The sequence below is a fragment of the Choloepus didactylus genome, chromosome 20, assembly GCF_015220235.1.
Source record: "Choloepus didactylus isolate mChoDid1 chromosome 20, mChoDid1.pri, whole genome shotgun sequence".
Taxonomy (NCBI): Eukaryota; Metazoa; Chordata; class Mammalia; order Pilosa; family Megalonychidae; genus Choloepus; species Choloepus didactylus.
In genome coordinates, this window is record NC_051326.1 from 12,908,039 (window position 1) to 12,929,755 (window position 21,717).

The 21,717-nt window shown below is 35.1% G+C and overlaps 1 protein-coding gene across 6 annotated transcripts in view; it reads left to right on the forward strand.

Annotated features, from left to right (window-relative positions):
- The window catches only part of NCOA1 (nuclear receptor coactivator 1), a 296,364-nt gene that overhangs the window by 251,008 nt on the left and 23,639 nt on the right, over nucleotides 1-21,717 (forward strand). For all 6 annotated transcript variants that reach the window (XM_037813217.1, XM_037813216.1, XM_037813218.1 and 3 more), the window contains 5 exons: nucleotides 5,737-5,854; nucleotides 7,064-7,232; nucleotides 8,774-9,088; nucleotides 17,999-18,100; nucleotides 19,974-20,376. In XM_037813217.1, coding sequence (XP_037669145.1) covers nucleotides 5,737-5,854; nucleotides 7,064-7,232; nucleotides 8,774-9,088; nucleotides 17,999-18,100; nucleotides 19,974-20,376 — 1,107 coding nt within the window. The remainder of the gene's footprint in view (nucleotides 1-5,736; nucleotides 5,855-7,063; nucleotides 7,233-8,773; nucleotides 9,089-17,998; nucleotides 18,101-19,973; nucleotides 20,377-21,717) is intronic.

Consider the following 21,717-nt stretch of genomic DNA (forward strand, 5'->3'; position numbering starts at 1 on the left):
TTCTGTTTGGTAATTTGAAAGTTATCACCTTTTTGTATATACAGTTTTTTAACATATATTTTATCTCCAAATCTCACAGTCTTTCATAGTAGGTTTTTTAAAATCTATATTTTATCCCATGTCTTTTTTTTAATTAGATATATTTTTTCTTTTCCTAGAGAATATATTCAGGTAATTGTATCAGAAACAATTAAGAGATGTTTGATTTAGATTCCTTACATATCTGGAAATATATTTGTTACTCTCATACTTTAACAATGCTATGGTAGATCTAGGTCCAAAATCATTTCATTCATAACTTTGAAAGCCTTGCTCCATTATCTTTGCCCAGACACTGTTTGTGAGTAGGCTGATGCCAATCCGATTCTTGCACCTGTATAGGTAACCTGTGCTTGCTTTCGTTTGTTAGTTGTTCCTTTGATTTTTCTCTTGTTTGGAATATTTTCTTAACCCCAAGAGTGAAGCTATTTCAGTGATATGGACCTTTCCCCCCTTTTTTTCTGCCTAATTATTTTTGGGTCTTTTTATTTTGAAGACTCAAGTTTTTGGTCTTGTTAACTGTATCAGCGACACTAATACCAAAGCTCTCAAATGTGAAATCATTTTCCAGCAGTAAACTGAATAGTATAGAATAATTTCCAGTAAATTCTGTTGGAAGCTTTATAGTTGGACCCAGGAAATCCTCAGTCACACAGATACACACATGTAAAGAAAAAGGAAAAGAATTGTGTTCCAAGCAATACTAAATATGTTATGGTTGCCTATCAAATAGTAAACAATAAGCTACAAGTAAAATTGTGCCCATTTTTAATTCTGGAAAATTTGACTACAAGCGTTAGTATTGCTGTTCTAATTTTTTTTTTTTAAGAGCTTCAGGGAAAGTTCCTTTCATTCTTCATTCTCTCCTTGAACTCCTGTTAGACAAATGTTAGAATTTTTTATCTATCCTCCATGACACTTATCTTTTCCCTCATGCTTAATATTTTCTTTGTCCTTTTGTACTGTGTTCTGAGGGAATCTCTTGATTCAACTGTTTTTTTCTTTTTAATTAAAGAAGTTGTAGCTTTTTAGAAAAACCATTCTTGTCTCAGTTTTTCAGATCAAAATTGAATCTTCTTCCATGTCCACGGAGTGTTCTTCAATCTGTCTCTTGCGTTATTTTAATTGTAACAATCATGTTTTTAGTTTACAGAAATTCTTTTTCTTTTTAATAGGAGTCTATTGCCTTTTATGGATGTGGTACACTTTTTAATCTGTCTATATTGAACTTACTCTGGTGTTAATCCATTTTCTGTATTAGCCCATTTTTTGTCTAAGTTATTTCTCTTTGTTAAATTTGCTGCCTCTCTTTCCCGCTGTTGACTTTTCTTCAATGTTCAGTGAATTTTGGCTGTCTATCCATATATTTTAGAAAAGACGTAGAATGAAAAATATTGGTAGCTAGAGTGTATTTCTTTAACTGAAAGGAGAATCCTTTTCTCCCTGGCAGTAGGATGTAAGTTCTGCTTCTGGAAGCCCTAGTTCTCGGTTGTTGCTATTATAAGGCATGGGGTTGGTGGTGGGGAAGTCCCTCGTGGCAGACCTAGCACCCACTCTGGGAGACTCCCTGGGCAGTATTCCCATTTTGGAGTCATGTACTCAGCGCTTTAATCCCACAGGCAGACACCAGAGTCAGGTGCACCCAGAGCAGGGGCCTGGTGGCAGCTGCTCAGTCATCCTTTAATTATCCCAGCAATCATGACCTGTTCCTTTCCCCAGCTCCAATGACTACTGAGCTCGGAGTTTCTGGTATTCTTCTGGAAAATGTCCCCTTTTGGGAAAATGATCTTTCTTCTGTTGCGGGTTTTTTAAATTAGTTGGAGTTTCACCATCAGTTTGTTTCCGTCTGTGTTTTATCTTTCAGAAATTGTGTGTTCTTCTCTTCTGCCACCCGGTACTCCTTTTGCCTTTCCTTCTGCTGTAGATTTATTTTTAACCTTTTATGCTGTTATTTCATTGCTATTTTTAGGAAGGAGGGGAAAATATAGATGATAAGACTACTACATTGAACCAGAATATCTCCGTAGGCCCATTTATTTACATATGTGAAGACAGAGATCCAAGAGAAAAAGGAAAGAAAAGAAAAAAAAGACAAGGTTGCCCAAAGTTATGTAGTTGATATGTGCAGAATCAGGATTTAAATCTCAATCTGCCTGGTTTCCAAACATAGTTTATATGCATGCACATGCACTCATGCGTGATGACCAAGAGAATTAAATGATTTTGTTAGAAATGTGCTACAGGAGCACATCCAAATAAATATTGCTCTTTCAGAGTAGACAACTCGGTATATTTTTTATCAAAACGTGTACAGTGTGCCTTTTCAGCAATATCTTCAAACCCTCTGCAGTATCTTTTTAAATATCTTCAAATCCTCATTCTTTGAGAGTGGATTTGACTTTTGAAAATGTCCAAAATTATTAGGAGCCAAATTTGTTGATCCAAAAAGAATAATATATTTTTAATCAAAACTAAAATTATGTGTAACAATGAGATTTTTTTTTTTAAGAACTTGCAGACTGGTTGAGACAGTTCTGTGAGAATTCCAAAAACTATTTGCTCATTGACAACATCTTTGGAGTAAACCTCAAGGGCTGTTTTCTTGATCTGTGAACATGCTAATTTGGTGTGCTTATTTTGTAATAATTAAAAGATATTAAATATTACTGTATAGGTTAAAATACTGCACAACTAGAAAAATAATGAACTTCACATATAACATCTTTGGCACTTAAAAAGATCATTTTAATTTCCCTGTCTTTGAGGTTACATTTAGTGTTATCATTTAGTTTTAATATGGTCACATCGTTCAACATTCAAAAACTACGAAAAAGAGATACATAATGAAAAATCTGCTTCCCACTCCTGTCATCCACCAACCAGTTCCTCTCCCTCAAAGTAATGTTGTCTCTTCTACCTTCAAAATGCACACACGCACATTTCCCTTTTTTATATAAATAATATCATATATATTCATTATTTTGTATCTTTTTAAACTTAATGTTCCTTAGATATCATTCTATATCAGCACAGAAGGAGCTTCTTCTTTTTTATAACTACATAGTATTTGATTTTATAATTGTACCAAAATGTACTTAACCAGTTGCCTATTGGTAGGTATTTTTTTGCTATTACAAGCAAAGTTGTAATGAGTAATCTTATATAGAGATAATTGACCACATATGAGAGTATATCTGAAAAATAAGTTCTGAGTAGAATTGCTTGAGTCAAAGGGTAGATAGCTATTGCCAGATGGCCCTTAGAGATTGTACCAGATTACACTGTAACTAACAATGTTCCTATTTCTGCACATTCTTGCCAACATGTTGAATTGTGTACTTCCTCATATTTGCCAATCTGTGAATTAGGCTGATCACTTTACATTGATCTTATATGACCTGTTTATATTCTCTGATGATTTACCTATTGGGTTTTTTCCTTACTGATTTAGTGGAGGTTTTTAAAATATGTTACTGTCCTTTGCCTGCCTCATATTTTAAAAAAGAAAACACTGTAACTGCTCTGCATAGTTACTGCTGATTGTAACCCAAAACTGAATCAGAAATCTCTTTGATCAGCAGCTGAAGAAAATTGTGAACCTCAGAATCAGTAGATACTGAATCAACTTCTAGAGAAGTAGAAGGTGCAAAAGCCACCCTCATGATTAAGTCAATGAGAAAGTAGGACGTTGAACTTTTACAAAAATGTTAAAAAAATATTAATAGCAACATGGGAATGTGTAACACAGTGAATCGTGTTGTTGACAATGTCCATGATTAACTATACAAATATAAAAAAAGTTCTTTCATGAACTAGAGCAGATGTATGACACTATTATAAGGAGTTAATAAAAGAGGGGTGAATGGGGGGAAATGTGTCTGTTGCAAACTATGGACCGTAGTTAATAGTAATATTTTAGTGCTCTTTCATCAACAGTTAACAAATGTACCACACCAATACTATAGGTCAGTAATATAGGGGGATAAGGAGTATGGGAGGATTAGGGTTTCCTTTTTTAATTTTTATTTCTTTTCTGGAGTAATGAAAATGTTCTAAATCTGATCATGGGGTTGTATGCACAACCATGTGATGATGCTACAAACCAGTGATTGTATACTTTGGATGGTTTCTATGCTGTGTGAATATATCTCAATAAAACTGCATTAAAAATATTAATAGCTTGATTGAGCTTCCTCTGCCTCTCTCCAACAGAGGGACCATAGATACATTAATTTCAAATGTTTCTCTTTAAAAATTATTGTGCCAGGCTATATTACATGTTTACATGCATGCATGCTTTCTCTTGTGTGCAATAAGGACTCAGACGTGAACAGAAATTCTAGGTTTATTCCCTGGAAAAAGAGAGATAACTTGTGTTTTTCCTAAAAGATTCCAGCAGACCCCTTGAATTTTTAAGACCATTTCAAGAGAAAAGTCCCAAAAGTTTGAAGTGACTTTTAGAATAAAAACCACTTCTTTTAAGCATACAGCATAGGCAAACAAAACTTTTGAATTGAATCAAAGTTTTGTTTATTTTGCGTAGTCACCAAACTTTGCACGTGAATCTTTATTTTGAAAATATTTTATCCAACTTCTTAACATTTTTTTCCATTAAGACTAGCAAAACAAGATAACTTGTGTCCTTTTATTGAGTAAAATATACTGTCTTGTGATACTTAGTATTGATGGTAAAAACCCATATAAATTTTCTTTGACTCTTAAATGTAATGGATTTTGTTTGGATTAGATTTCTTAAAGGGAAAAGAATTAAGGAATCATGTGTGGGACGGACAACTGGGGCAGGTTTAGGTAATTGTCTCTGACCAGTTTCCTGCTTTAAATAATGATTGGGATTCAATGATTACTCTCCTGTGGCCATTTGTTGTTGTTTGGTTGTTTTTATTTGCTTCATTCTTTGGAATCCTACAGAATTTGATTTGTGAATATTTGTCATGATAAAGGAGCAGCACCTGGTGTTATCATAGTGTAATTAGAAATTTCAGGAGTTTAGGTTATTTCTAATGTTTTTCTGGTATACTTAGAAAAGAAATAATCAAAAAGCTTTAAAAAAATCCCTACAGAGAAACTTTGTGGAAAATGCATATATTGTTTTCTTCATTTACAAAACATAATTCAACCTCTATTTTTGTCTTACTCATCATTATAAACATCAATTGTTATACTGTTGTTTTACACTTAAAATCTCAGATTAACTGTAGAGCTTTTTCCATTTGCTAAAAGGCCCCAGACTGCTATGCTTTTTTAGTTTCTGTTCTTGCCTTTTATAGAACTTGGTTTGTCTTTTGCTGCAGCTCTCATTTCATGATGATGACACTGTTCTTACTTAGGAACATCAGCATTTTCTAATGTTTTGTAGACTGAAAACACTGTTAATCAAAATTGATGTAATTATCCTTAAGCAAATAATTTCTGACAAAGCCCTGAATGCATCTCTTATGGTAACATCAAACTTTGTGCAAACTTCCTAACATCAGATTTTCTTTGATTCACTGTCTCGCTTTTTATTATGTGGCCACATTCTAGATAGTTTAAGCTTCTGAATAAGTGAACTTCATACCATTGAGATCATATTTTAGAAGAGAATCTCAGTCTACTCTGTAATGTATTACTTCTGAAAATTTTGTCATCTTATTCCTCATTATGATACTGATTCCTTACCTTTTGTTCTTTAATCAGGATTACCGGAACTGGAATTGGAAGCAATTGATAACCAGTTTGGACAACCAGGAACAGGGGATCAAATTTCATGGGCAAATAATACAGTGACAGCTGTAAATCAGAATAAACCGGAAGAGTAAGTTATGTTTTATATTTTATAAAGTACCAGATACCAACTTTTAAAACAAAGAACTACTTTTCCCAGTTTGGATTCCAGCATACATGGGTATTTTATATGTTATGTTAATAGATGTAAATGTTTAATGAAAAAAAAAAAAGACAGGGTAGGGGGTGAGAACACTGATTTAAACAGATTTATTTACTGCATGTCCACAAGATTAGTGTATACTATCATCACAAAGGTATAAAGCTGTTGCTTTATACCTCATAACTTACTTTGTTTTGATTGACTACCATAATATTTCTGGGACCTGTAGATGAACTGGCCTTATTTAGTACAATAATTATGTTGCTCTTGAGCTTTTATTTATATAATTATCTTGTCCAGCTTTCACTTTGTTTGGAAAAAGAGAGTATAAAGAGGGAAGGTACTTTGTCATCTGTTCAGTGTCCCATCTTGATTAGAGTTGAACTTTTTAATCAATATGACTTAGAGCCTTAACTCAGCTGTGTTCCCAGTTACGTTCCCAAAAGAAGAATCCTTGCCATTATTCGTTTTCCTATATTAGTATTATTTTCTATATGTTTTTGAGTTTTATGCATCACTTGGTATTGATTTGATTAGACACGTATTTCCTACATATGTAATCAATGAACAATTCATTCATTGTTTTGTTGCTTAACACCTATCGTTTCATTTTTCTAGTGTGATTTCTTTTATAAATGGTAATCTTGTCATATTGTCAATATGATCCATTAGGCTTTGAAAGCTAAGCAATATGATTTTACTATTTTGATTATGGTTCAGTTATCAACAGCTAATGGCATCCATAGAATAAATGAAATAAGTAGAATGAATCTGAATATAGGCTGAACGACTTTTTTGGATGGAGGGATTTGGGCAGATTTTTATTTTTTACTTTTGTTAAAAATTCTTTTCCATTTCTTAACTATGTTTGGTTAATTTTTCAGGCTATTTCTATAAGCTAACATGAATAATCTTGAAATAAAATTCAGTGATTGACAAAATAATGAAAAATGTATTCAGGCTACATACCAAATGTTCATTTGATTTCTACACATTAAGTATAGAGCATTTCATTGCATTAGAATTGAATGCAGATCATCTCAACAGAGAATTTTCTCATACCAGATTTGTATTCTTAAGATTAAGTAACTATTTGCTATTATCATTCTTGAACTTTCTTATCTTTTGATCCTCCAGCCAGTGTATCAGTTCACAGTTAGATGAGCTTCTCTGTCCACCAACAACAGTAGAAGGAAGAAATGATGAGAAGGCTCTTCTTGAACAGCTGGTGTCCTTCCTCAGTGGCAAAGATGAAACTGAGCTAGCTGAGCTAGACAGAGCTCTCGGGATTGACAAACTTGTTCAGGTATTTACCAAAATTAGCATTATTTAAATGATGTAGCCTCAGGAAGCTAGAAAGTGATTATTAAGCAAGATTTTTCAATATTGTTCCCACTGTATTTTAGCTATTTTATCATTTACCCTTGTATTAGTCAGGGTTTTCCAGGGAAACAACTGTCAGGAAATATATGTATTGTATCTGTGTGTGCATGTGTGTACGTATTATGAGATTTATTACAGAAATTAACTCGTGAACTGTGGGGATTGGCAAGTCTGAGTTACATAGGTCAGGCCACAAGCTGGGAACTGATGAAGGTTCTAGTGAATTCCCCAGGAGAAGCTGGCTGGCTGAAGTAGAGATAGAAATTCTTCTTTCTGACGGCTGAAATCATCAGTTTTCCCTCTTTAGGGCCTTCAGTTGATTGGATGAGACTCCTCTGATTACTGTAGGCCATCTCCTTTGTTGATTATAGGTAGTAATCATCCAGCTACACTCTGGCTGATTGTTTAAATCCATGAAATACCCTCACAGTGGTAACAATCAGGCTGGTGCTTGCTTGACTAGCAACTGCATACTAAAACTTAGCGAAGTTAACATGTGAACTTAACCATCAAAGACCCTTTTGAAAGTTATCAAAATATGTAAGAGTTTTATAATGGGCTTTTTAAACAAAAAGTATCATAATAATTCATGAAATTAAAAAATTGGAAAATCTTAGCCTTTTACTATAAAACAGATCTTGCAAACTCTAGCTGGAATAGAATGCAAATTTATATCGTCACTTCTTATTTTAAGAATTAATTTATACTTCATTCCTGTTTGTCTTCAACCTTTGAATTTCATGATATTCCAGCTTCCAGGTTAGCATTTTTTCATACTGTCGGGTGATGAAATTAATTTAATATGTCACAGTCAGCATTTTTTAATGGAATAAAATAGTGTAGAATAGAAAGTATCAAGAGTGCATAGCCCATAAAAATGGGGATTTATGGTTCATGAAACTCTCCTTTTAGTTATACACACACACACATATTTATGCATGTATGTAACAGGTCACAATTTAAGATGTGTTTCTTACAGTGGGTGGTAGTCAAAAGTTTAAAGTCATAACTCTGTGGCATTCTGTTAAATCAGCTATGAATTTTTTTCAAATAAGATAAAATGTAAATTCTGAATTTGAGATAGAAAACTGTCTGACTGTTTCCTCCTTTAGGAATCTACTACTCATGGTAACCTACTAAAATGAAAGATTGCTGATTCTTAGGCTCCGCACTGAAATTCTTTTCAAACTTTTTAGCTTCCTTTCATTGGTTTAGGGCCTTTATTTAACCATGTTTTCATCTCTATTGAGATTTTAAACATCTCAGTTAATCTATTATCAATTTAAAGCAACTTCCCTAAGTAATTCCTTTGGTAGCAAACTTTTGGAAAGAATGAATTCAGATGAATGTATTATGATGACAAGTTTTAGAGATAACAGCCTCTCAGATCCAAAATTATATGCAGAAACATGTCACCTCTTGGCAGAAATTTATATGTAAAATGTTTTGCTTTTCTTCTAACAGGGGGGTGGATTAGATGTATTGTCAGAGAGATTTCCACCACAACAAGCAACACCACCTCTGATGATGGAAGAAAGACCCAATCCTTACTCCCAGCCTTACTCTTCTCCTTCTCCTACTGCCAATCTCCCTAGCCCTTTCCAAGGCATGGTCAGGCAAAAACCTTCACTGGGGAATATGCCTGTTCAAGTAACACCTCCCCGAGGTGCTTTCTCACCTGGCATGAGCATGCAGCCCAGGCAAACTCTAAGCAGACCTCCAGCTGCACCTAACCAACTTCGACTTCAGCTACAACAGCGTTTACAGGGACAACAGCAGGTGAGTACTTTTGTTAAGTGGTTGATGTTTTTTAAAGGTGAGCATGTCTGTAAAAAAAAAAAAAAAAAAAAAAAAAAGGCAGCCTCATTGCTATAATAAACGTGTCAAGTCCAGTGCCAGAACCTTTCTGAAAGATTCAAAGAACCATTCTTGGTCTGGTCCTAGGATAGGGATAAGGGACCCTAACAAAGTATTTTCAGGCCCATAATTTAAAAGCAATTTAATTTTGTTTATCAAGATTTAAAAAATTTAGAATGAATATCACCTGATTATAAAATTAATAAAGAGAAACATAGCTTAATTTATAAAGTAGAGCATTAAGAGATGCTATTGTGATTGTTGGAACAAAAAAATTGAACTATATTTTGATGTTGGGATGATTAAAGTCCAGTGATATTATTATTTTAGGAGAATGGCGAAAAAGAGAGTTTGGGGGACCTGGGATTTGTGGGTGAGTTAAATCTTCCCTGTCATGAAAAGATACAGTGGCATAAGTATTGAAGCTCATGTAAGCATCAGATATGGAGATCATCAAAAGGACTGAAACATCAAATGTTTAAAAGTGTTATCTCTGTGAAGTGGGAAAGGGGCTGTAGGTTTTTGTTTCTTGTTATTAATACTTTCAGCAACAAGAAAACTAAAAAAAAAAAGTTCAGCTCAAGGCAGTAAAACAATAAAGAAAAATATCTTGTCTTATATTACAGTGATCCAAAATAGAGTTGTGGTTACTCCAGAGGCTCTGGGATATATCACAGAACCAGGTTCTTTCTTTATTTTTGCCTCTCTGTAACCCTTGGCGTGTCAGTAAAATGAATGTCATGGTGACAAATATCACATGCAAATAAAACTATATCTAGCAGGAGAAAAGGTACTATTTCTTTCCTATGCATCTCTTTTCAAAAACCGGAAGGTTTTCTTCCTCCGTTCCCCCAACAAAAAAAGAAGGAAAAAAAACACTTCTCCACATGTCTGGCTAGCCAGAACTACAACTGAGTCGCATGTATATCCTTTACCACGTGCTGGCAAGGATTGGCTCGGAGTACTGAGGAGCTACCCTTTAGTCCTGTGGTGCAGAGTGGCCAGCTGAAAAAATCCTATTCTGTCATCACGGAAGAAGGGGGAGGGAAGAGTAAATGGCTGTGGGTTGGCAATAACAGTACCTGATAGAATCAGTAGATTGAGGTTTAAATGTATCATTAAATTGGTGAACTGAGGTGGTTCATCTATCCTTTTTTCTGGCTTAAATTCCATTAAATTATGGGTTTTATATTTTGGATGAATAAATTCTTATCAATGCAGGATAAAAAGAGAATACCACCAGCATACTAAAAAATTAAGTAATTTTGAAATATAGAAAGCAAACATGAGAAAAAAACATATTTATCATTTGCAGATAAACTGATTGCTAATATAGAAATCCAAGAGAATCTCTAGAAAACTTACAACTAATAAAGAAGTTTATCAAGTTTTCTAGATAAAAGAACAAAAGCAAAAATTAAGGGCAATCCTTTTTACTAGCAACAACTAATTAGAAAATATAATTTCAAAAGATACACTGTGTAAAAAAAAAATTATAAATCATAATTGAAAGACAAAAAGAAGAGCCAAATAAAAGATATGCATGGATTGAAAGACTCACTTAATCTTAATGATGGCAGTCAGTTCCAAAATTAATTTATAAATTGAATGCTATTCCAGTCAAAATCTCAACCTGGAATTTGACACGTAGATGCTAAATTTCATTTGGAAGCATGAATACAATGTTGAAGAAGAATGAGGGTGAACCTGCCCTACCAGGTATCAAGATTGACAACAACGCTTGCTTTAGAAATTAAAACCACGTGGAACTGGTATAGGGGTGGAGAGCTTTACCAAGTAGAACACCACCCAGAAGTGAGGCAGGTGTCAGTCAACGTTTATGTAATAAATGCTGGTACACTTGGCTATATGTGAGGAAAAAATTAAATTAGATCCTTAGCTCATACTATGCACAAAAATTAATTCTAGGTGTTTTAATGACCTGAATGTGAATGAGAATATCTCTGTGGTTTTTTAAGACAGAAAAGAAAAGGTCGATGTTTGTGTTGAAATTTAAAACTTATAAGGCAAAAGACACCATAAACAGGGTTAAAAGACAAGCCACAGACTCAGAGAAGATATTTGCAATCCCATATAACTGACAAAGGATTAGTATCCAGAATATATCAAGTTTATTTATACAGTGTTCATAATACACTTACCTCACTGAATTGATATTTTCTGTTTATTTGTGGGCATATCCTTCCCCCTTCCCTCTTTACAAACACAGGAGGCTGTAGGCATCTCATAGGCAGGAATTTAACACAGTGCCTGATGATTTGAGAGAAGAAAAAAATGGGCATACTCAGATCTATATCATAGTTTTGTGTTTTTGTGTGTTTTTAAATGGATTTTAAGAAGATCAGTTTAAAAATAGATCTGATTTTTTTTGGCTGTAAGTAAATCTCATTGACTGGAATGTAGTACACAAGAAATAAAAGATACTAAGGTTTTAAATTTGATTATGTGGTTATGAATAATCCATCCCAGCTTGTGTTCGGCGGGGGAGGGGGGGAGCCATCCTAGGAAACCAGTAGAACTGCACTGGTTGAGACTTGAAGAAAAAGGAGCTGATAATTAAGAACAAATGCAAAGTTAAAATATAAGCTTTAGGAGTGGTATCTGACTGCACCTCAGAAGAGCAAAATCTCAAGAAATTTATCCATGATACCAATAAACAACTTCTAAAGTTCTGTTTTGGGAAAAAAGACAACCGCAAGGATGGGTAGGCCTTCCGCTTATAGAAAATGGTATAATATTGGCTGACGGAAGATACAATTATTCTATTCTAGTTTTGTTTTCTTTTTCTCCAGCAAGGACCATGGTCTTCTTACTATCTGTCATGAGAAAAATAATATAAAGAGGGAAAAACAGTTGAGGAAGTAAAGAAACATGTTATACTTAGTCACCTTAAAACAAGTCAAATCCAGGTATATCACGTGTTAGGGTACTGAAGAAAGGTATGGATCTGGTGTAAAAACCACTATTTGATAGTCTTTATTATATATGATAGAGAATAGAAGTGACCAGAAAATAAAACTGGGATCAAAGGGCAGAAAATACAGCAAAGTAGATTTCACCTTCAGATTTCTGGCAATTAAAGTAGCAATAAAAGAATAAGCTTCCTTAAAGAACCTTTTGTCTTGCCAAGAATTTCGGCAGTGGCTAGATTAGGGTTTCTCAGCCTTGGCACTGTTGGCATTGGGAACAATTCCTGTTGTGGGGGGTGTCCCCTGTGCATTGAAGGATGTTTTGCAGCATCCCTGTCCTCTACCCACTAGCACAGTTGTGACAACCAAAAACGTCTTTAGACTTGTCAACTGTCCCTTGTGGGGCAAAATCACCCCCATTTGATAACCTCTGGGCTAGTTAACTACCTTTTAGGTTTATTATAGAGGAACTTTTGGTAAGGCATTGGGGAAAAAAATCCATTCACGCAAAGTAACAGCCATCCTGAAATTTGCTTGTGTGTGTGGTTTTTAGGTGTAAGCAGGGTTTGCACTCTTCCACTGGCCTCAAGTCCCACATTTCCTTTTGTATTACAATAAGGCTTTTGGCCTGGCCTTTATAGGCTTTTGTATTTGTATCCCCAGTTCTCAAGACTACCAACTCTCCTCTTCCCACACCTCCTAAAGTTAAGATTTCAGAGAAGGTAAAGGGTGTAGTGATCCTTGTGGGAAGTCTTCATTGGATGGAGTGGAACTTGGCCTGTTTGTTGGCAATGGAGAGCATTTTAGTAATCAGAGAGAAGAGACAGGTCAGGGGTTGATGGTTGTACACAGCATTAGCCAAGTTATGGGAGGGAAAAATGAATAAGGGTTATTTCAAAGGCAGAAATAGACCTGTTTTTTTGCAATGGAAAGTGCATGCGGATTTCTGCTGTTTAGAGTAATTCCTCTATTTCTTAAAGTCGCCTGTATTTTATTGTCTAAGGTTTTTCTAATTTTTACTACTCTGCAGGCATCTTTGCTCCATTCCCACTCATTTCATTCTCATGTTGTCTCACAATTCAAAGAATATAGAAAGCTGTAAGTCTGAGATCCCAGCTCTCGCTCCCCTGCCCTTTTACTCCTCTCTAAGTATTAATGTAGTTTCACCTATCCTCCTTGTCTCCCTCCTGTTTTATCCTTGCCGAGCTTTCTGCTTCACCCCCTCTTGCCACCTGCTTTTGTTATCCTTCCAGCCCTGGTTCAGGTCGCTCAGGCTTGTGGTCCTTCCTTCATGTCCCTCGGCTGTCAGTTGCTCCCTCTGTGCTGCTATAGATGCCTCTCTATATGCAATATGCTGTCATGTGTTCGTTTCTGCCACTCAGCAGGGAATTCCCAGAGAACAGGAATTTGCTCACTGTTGTAGCGTCCAAACTTTGTACAGTATCTTGTATATCCTGAGTTAAAAAAAAAAAAAAAACTGAAAAATCATAACAATTTATTTAAACATATCCATGGTCTGTTGAGTTTAAGTAGTATGTAGGTTTTGACACTTGAGTCCCTTTGACTTTTTTTTTCAATTTTATTGAGATATATTCACACACCACACAAATCATCTAGAGTATGTAATCACTGGCTCACAGTATCATCACGTAATTGTGCATCATCCCCATGATCAATTTTAGAACATTCTCGTTACTCCAGAACAGAAACAAGAATAAAAAATGAAACCCAAATCCTCCCATACCCCTTATTCCCCCTATATTTGACCCATAGTATTGGTGTAGGAACTTTGTTACTATTGATGAAATAATAATAAAATATAACTCTTAACAATAGTCCATGGTTTGCAATAGCTATGTTTTTCCCATATATGCCTCTGTTATTTTTTTTGCAGTTGTAGGAGTTCATTCAAGAACTTACTTACATACATGACATTAAACAACCACTTTCAATCAAATTTACCTACAATACAACACTATTACTTATAATCCCAATAACGAGCTGCCATCACCTCTATCCATTCCCAAACATTTAAGTTCACCCTCATTAACAATTCTGTATATATTAGGCAACTGCTCCCCCTTGTCTAGCTTCTTTCTATCTCTGGTTACCCTATATTCTCCTTTTAAGACTCTGGGTTTACTTGTTCAAGTTAGTTCATATTAGTAAAATCATACAATATCTGTCCTTTTGTGTCTGGCTTATTTCACTCAGCATTATGTCCTCAAGGTTCATCCATGTTGTCACACGCTTCAGGACCTCATTCCTTCTTACTACTGCATAATATTCCATCGTATGTATATACCACATTTTGTTTATCCACTCGTCTGTTGATGGACTCTTGGATTGTTTCCTTCTTTTAACAACTGTGAGTAAGGCTGCTGTGAACATCGGTGTACAAATGTCTGTTCATGCCCCTGCTTTCAGATCTTCTGGGTATATACCAAGTAACAGAATTGCTGGGTCATAGGGCAACTCAGTATTTAGTTTTCTGAGGAACTGACAAGATATCTTCAACATTAGCTGTACCATTTTACATTCCCACCAGCAGTGAAAAAGTGTTCCTATTTCTTCACATCCTCTCCAACATTTGTAGTTTCCTACTTGTTTAATAGCAGCCATTCTTATTGGTGTGAGATGATATCTCATTGTGGTTTTGATTTGCATTTCCCTAATAGCTAATGAAGATGAAAGCTTTTCACATGCATTTTAGCCATTTGTATTTCCTCTTTGGAAAAATGTCTATTCATATCTTTTGCCCATTTTATAATTGGGTTGTTTGTCCTTTTATTGTTGGGTTGTAGGATTTCTTTATATGTATGGGATTTCAAACCCTTATCAGATATATAGTTTACAAATATACTCTCCCATTGAACTGGCTGCCTCTTCACCTTTTGACAAAATCCTTTGAAGCATGTAAGTGTTCAATCTTGAGGAGTTCCCATTAATCTATTTTTTTCTTTCATTGCTTGCACTTTGGGTATCAGGTCTAAGAAACTACCTCCTATCACTAGGACTTGAAGATGTTTCCCTATATTTTCTTACAGGAATTTTGTAGTACTGGCTCTGATATTTAGTCTTTTATCTTCTTTGAGTTAATTTTTGCATAGGGTGGGAGGTAGGGGGCCTCTTTCATTTTTTTGGATATTGATATCCAGTTCTCCCAACCCCATTTACTGAAGAGACTATTCTGTTCCAGTCCATAGGATTTGGGGACTTGTCAAAAATCAATGATCATAGAGCTGAGGGACTATTTCTGAAGTCTCAATTCAATTCCATTGATCAAAATGTCTATCTTTTGCCAGTACCATGCTGTGGCTTTCTAATAAGCTTTAAAGTCAGGAAGTGTAAGTCCTGCATTTCATTCTTCTTTTTTAGGGTGCTTTTGGCTATTCAAGGATTCTTTCCTTCCAAATAAATCGCATAATTAACTTTTCCAAGTTTGCAAAGTAGGTTGTTGGAATTTTGATTGGTAGAATTAACATCTTAATGACATGTAGCCTTCCTATCCATGAACATGGAATGTCTTTCCACCTAATTAGGTCTTCTTTGATTTCTTTTAGGAATGTTTCATAGTTTTTTGTGTGTACAAGTCCTTTGCATCCTTAGTTTAGTTTATTCCTAGATACTTGATTCTTTTATTTGCTATTGTGAATAGAATTTTTTCTTAATTGCCTGCTCAGTTAGGTCATTACTTGTGTATAGAATCACAACTGAATTTTGCTCAATAATCTTGTATCAAGCCACTTTGCTGAATTTGTTTATTAGCTCAGGTACCTTCATCATAGATTTCTTGGAATTTTCCAAATATAGGATCATGTCATCTGCAAATAATGAGTTTCACTTCTTTTCCAATTTGGATGCCTTTTATTTCTTTTTCTTGCCTAATTTCTCTAGCTAGAACTTCTAACACAATGTTGAATAACAGTGGCGATAGTGGGCATCCTTGTCTTGTTCCCAGTCTTAGGGGGAAGGCTTTCAGTGTCTCACCATTGAGTACGATGCTGGCTGTGGGTTTTTCTTAAATGACCTTTATGATGTTGATGAAATTTCCTTTGATTCCTACTTTTGAAGTGTTTTTATCAAGAAAGGATGCTGAATTTTGTTGAATGCCTCTTCTGCATCAGTCAAGATGATCGTGTGATTTTTTTTCCTTTCGGTTTATTGTGTTGCATTACATTGATTTTCTTGTGTTGAACCACCTTGCACACCTGGAATAAATTCCACTTGGCCTTGGTATATAATTCTTTTAACGTGCTGTTGGATTCGATTTGCAAGTATCTTGTTGAGAATTTTTGCATGTATATTCATTAGAGAGCTTGGTCTATAGTTTTCTTTGTTATAGGATCTTTTTTAGGTTTTGGTATTAGAGTAACGTTTGCTTCATAGAGTGAGTTAAGTCGTGTTCTCTTTTCTTCAACGTTTTGGAAGAGTTTGAGCAGGAATGTTGTTAGTTCTTCTTGGAACCCTTTGACTTTCAAACCTATATTGTTGGTACCTTTATTTTCAAAATGATTCAGGACGCATTAATCTATTCCACAGAGCCCAAAAGTTGTAATTTTAATATTTATGTTTTGTTGAGCTTTTCCTCCAAATCAGTTTGTTTGCTGATCTAATGGAAGCCTGAGAAAATTAATGAAACCAGAATTAAGAGTTGAGCTATTTGTGGATGAGTCATTTAATCACTGTTCATAGCTCTTTGGTTTTTCTTACGAAATGTTCATAGACTTTCCAGTTTGCATATAATGTGATAAAATGTATAAAAATTAGTGATTCATTCATATATTTTTTCATATAATACAAAAATATATTAATACATTTCAATATATTTTATATGATTTATAAGTAATTACAATAACAACATAAAATAGTATTAACATTACTGTTATTATCTCTCCAGGCAGTTTATTCTTAGCAAAATAAAAAAAGAAGAAAGTTTTTAAGCTGTAAATTGTTTACAAAGAGATCTCACTTCCAAGGATACTTGTTTTACTATCAGATAAAGTTAAGGCAGACCCATGACCTGTTACCCTAAGCCCAATCTAAACAGCATTTTCCAAATTCATGTTCCATAGAAAGATTGCTTTAGGAGATAGATATTAATGGTTATATGTCAGAAATACAGGACTTTGATCAGATCTATTGCATTGTATATCTTCTTCTTGGAGATCCACAAGGTGCTTTGACCAATTAGAGACTCATAAAGTTACTGCAGTAAAGAAATCATTTCACCTTGTATAACCCATCATTTCTAATACATAGTAAAGCCCAGCATGCTATTTCCCTGGCACATCTATTAATATCCTGCAGAACAATGTTCTTTAGAACACCGATTTGGGAAATACTGGTCTAAAGTAATTACTTCTTCTAGTTAAAATAAATTGTCCATTTTCTCAGACCATTTGTTTCTTACATAATTCTCTCCAGCTAATGAAATCACATTGCATTTTTTGCCAAATTTATAGCTACCAGACAGGCACTCTCCTGTCTGGAGGCACCCTTTTGCAAAGTACTTCAACTTTTCCTTTCATCTTCTAGATCTTTGTACAATGTACCTTTATTGTAAACTGCTTTTTAACTCCCCATATTTCAAGGCCTATGGCTGATATTTCTTCTCTCTCCATTGTTGCACTTCTCTGAAATACTAAGTGTTAACATATTAAAAAAAAAAGTGTGTGCTCCACTTTCAAATGTTCTGCCATAGTTCGTGTTCTGTATGCAGTAAATATTTGATAAATATTGGGAATTGCCAGCCTTTTGGAAAAAAATGTGGAAAATAATTTTACTGGACCTGTAACACTAAAACTTATTTAATAATCAGTAAACAGTTTGTGACTCTGTAAGGACTATATTATGTTTGTGTGTAGAAATATGATATCTCATTGTTTCTGTTTTTCTTTAGTTGATACACCAAAATCGGCAAGCCATCTTGAACCAGTTTGCAGCATCTGCTCCCATTAGCATGAATATGAGACCAGGCATGCAGCCGCAAATTACCCCTCAGGTACCATGAGAAAACCAGTTGTTGTTAATACTTCTCTAGGCCAAGTAGTGTTTCTTAAAGTGTTGATTAAAGTATCTTTGGAATAGTGTATAGGTTGATATTTTAATGATGTTTATAGTATAGTTTTCTTCTAGAATGAATTAATAATGTACTTATGATATATCATTCATATTTGATCAAAAACAGATGATTTTTTGTTTTGTTGCTATTGTTGTTATTGTTATTGGATACCAGATGACCAAGTGGAAAACTCTTACTGCCCTACTGAATAGTACCAATAGTAAGAAGCTGTATGGATGGTATCTGAAACCTGATCCAAACCCAGTCACATTGCTACATCGCTTCAACTACCTTGTGTTCTTTGCTTAGTCTGGGCATCAGCATTTTGTAGCTTTTATTTATTTTAAAGATCCTTGTGTATAAACCCAGAGGCATTGGAACTCAAACATAAAAAGAACTGGGTAGCCTTCTAAGTGTTACCTAGAACTCACTGCCTACTTTACTTCACATATTTTAATAATTTTGCTTCAACCACTAATTTGTTTCCTTAACTGAGGAAGAATCTGGGAGATGATGCATTTTAGAGAAGCTCCAAACAAAACTCTTCTTTTCTCCATAAAATGGACCTTGATGGATTTGGGGCAAATAAAGGAAGCCAGTACTAACCAAAGGGATAAATATTGATGAAGCTGCTGGTAAGCAGTAGATTCTGGCTCCTGGGACCACAGTTCAGGGGTCTCTTCCTCTTAACCTTGGTGGTTACATCATGCAAGGGTAATAAGATTGTAAGGAACAAGACCCCGCTTTTAGAATTTGCATAAAGATAATTTCTACCAGAGAGTCCTATCACACACTTTCTTCCAGATTGTACCGAATCTAGTTGGCAAGTTTAATTTTAATGGAGCTGTATGCTTTAATCAGATGCGCAATCTGAATGAGGAGTTGACATTCCCTGAAGAAGGCTTCACTGACATGCCATGTCGCTTTCCCTGTTAGACTTAAAAAATTATTTCAGCCTAATTTTACCACTTCTTTTCTTATCCATATATTTTATAGCTATTAAACTACTTATTCTAATGCCTGAAATATTATTTCACTGCAATGATGATAGCAAATATAGCTATTTTCATTTATTATTTTACTTCTAATTAATTATTTTCTTTTTATATGATAATTTGCTTGACATTGCATCATGGATTTCTGATTCTTCCTTTTTTAATGGTATCTGTAGGTTTTTCTGATTATATGGGTAATAATGTTCATTGCACATAATTTGGAGTAGACAGAAAGCATAGTGAAGAAAATTAAAATCACCTTTCATTGCATTTTATTCATTTAAATGAAATGGAAAAATGATCTCAAAGAGAAAGAGGGACACTTAAGTTTCTCCATATTAGAAACATAGTAAATTTTTGGAAATGGGAAAGAAAAAACAACCTAATATCAGATAAGATATTAGAGTCATTAGATATAAGAAGTCACTAAGTATGTTTTCTTTCTCTTCCTCATGGCTTTCACGTTTCTTTTTAATGGTTTTAATGTACTAAATTATAATGCTAATCAACATATACTTTCTTTGACTTTTCTCATTGGGTTCTGTATGACTTTTAATTGGGAATTTGCATTTAACCTGCTCTAATGGTCAGGTATTGTTTTAGTGTTTCTCAACTACTTTAAGCTATAAAATGTACTTAATCTTCTTTTCTGTGATTATTACTTAAGAGGTTTTGTTCCTTTTTCTGTTTTAGTTTCCCTTGTACATTGATAATTGCTACATATTCTGTTGACCAAAAATACTAGGCTTTATCCCGTCAGCTTTCCGTGACAGGTAGTGATTATAATTTTAATAAGTGAGGGTTATTCTCTTTTGCAGCCACCACTGAATGCCCAGATGCTGGCCCAGCGCCAGCGTGAGTTGTACAGTCAACAGCACCGACAGAGGCAGCTAATCCAGCAGCAGAGAGCCATGCTCATGAGGCAGCAGAGCTTCGGGAGCAACCTCCCCCCATCATCTGGACTGCCAGTTCAGATGGGGAACCCCCGTCTTCCTCAGGGGGCTCCACAGCAGTTCCCCTACCCACCAAACTATGGTACAAACCCAGGAACCCCACCTGCTTCTACCAGCCCATTTTCACAGCTGGCAGCAAATCCGGAGGCACCCTTGGCCAACCGCAGCAGCATGGTGAACAGAGGCCTGACGGGAAACATGGGAGGACAGTTCAGCACAGGAATCAATCCTCAGATGCAGCAGAACGTCTTCCAGTACCCAGGATCAGGTATGCGGGTCACGGCTTGATGTCGCCTTTGTAAAGTCTCTCCGTCTGCACTACGTTCCCGACACTGAGGCAGCCTGCTGAGGAGGCTGGTGCTGGCCTAGGGCAGGAGGGCCAGGCTCCAGACTCAGCTCCTGCCTGATCTCTCTCAGAGCTCAGAGGATCAAAGCAAAGGATCCAAGAGCGCGCGCCCAGCTCTAAAATGTTAAAATTCTGTATGCAAAGCACAGCCTCTTATTTTCATGGATAGCTATGGGAATCTAATGAAAATCCTCCCCAGACAGTGGGCTTGAGCACATGAAAACAAAATTTGCCTGCAGTTTTTTCGTTGTCTTGGAGATGTTGGTTTTGATAGTCTACATTAGAATAATCAATCTTTACAAAGAGTAGTATCTCAGACTTTTCTTTTGTTTCCCCACTCTTAGCTGCTTAGGTTATAATTTCCTCTGCAATATCAGTCAACCTTCTGGCTTCCCAAACTTTTTTTTTTAATCTCTCATCTGTACTCTCTCTTTTATTCTCTTTGTCTTAGATGATGATATCTTTTTTTATTCCTTTTCTATCATTCTATAGAGATTCTGATAGGTAGAGGTGATAAAATACATTGTGTTTAATGAAACTTTTATACAAAATTAATGGCCAATTCCTGAAAAAAAATAATAAATCCCTGGATTGTATAAGCGAAACAAAAAGTAAATTTTGAGACTGCTTAAAGATGAATTTCAATGAGGAGGCTGCTATTAGAACTCAAAAATTTGAAGTTGTATAGAGATTTTTGACATGACAATATGCTATCAACTTTGACAGCCAAATCAATTTAGACTTTTCATTCTGATGGCAACAGGTTCTAAAATCCTTTGACTATTAAATTAAGTATCGAGGGAGACTTGTGTCAGAGAGCATCAGAATTGTTTAAGACATTTTGATCAAAATTATGCCACATTAGTTCATTTGTCTTCAAGAGAATGAAGTCATCTTTGTCTGGTTTCTATCACTGACATTATCAGTATGGGCAAGAAAAGGATTATAAATCCAAAATTAATTATAAGGTTGTCTGTACACGAATGGCCTTCAAAAGAGGTCTGTTTCCATGTATCTTAAGATTTCTGTATGCAAAGAATTTAACAAGGCTTTTTCACTTTAGCTTACAGAAGCACTTCCTATAACATTCAAAGACTTGTATAGTTAACTGCTTCCCCATTCCTCTTCCAAAATGACAGTTTGGCCAGAACCGCAGATCAGTTTTTAGCATCATTCATGATATTGATTGCAGGGCCTTAAATTAAAAGGTTTATGTCATTTATTAAGGAAAAAAAAAAAAAAACTAACTACAAGTAAACCAAA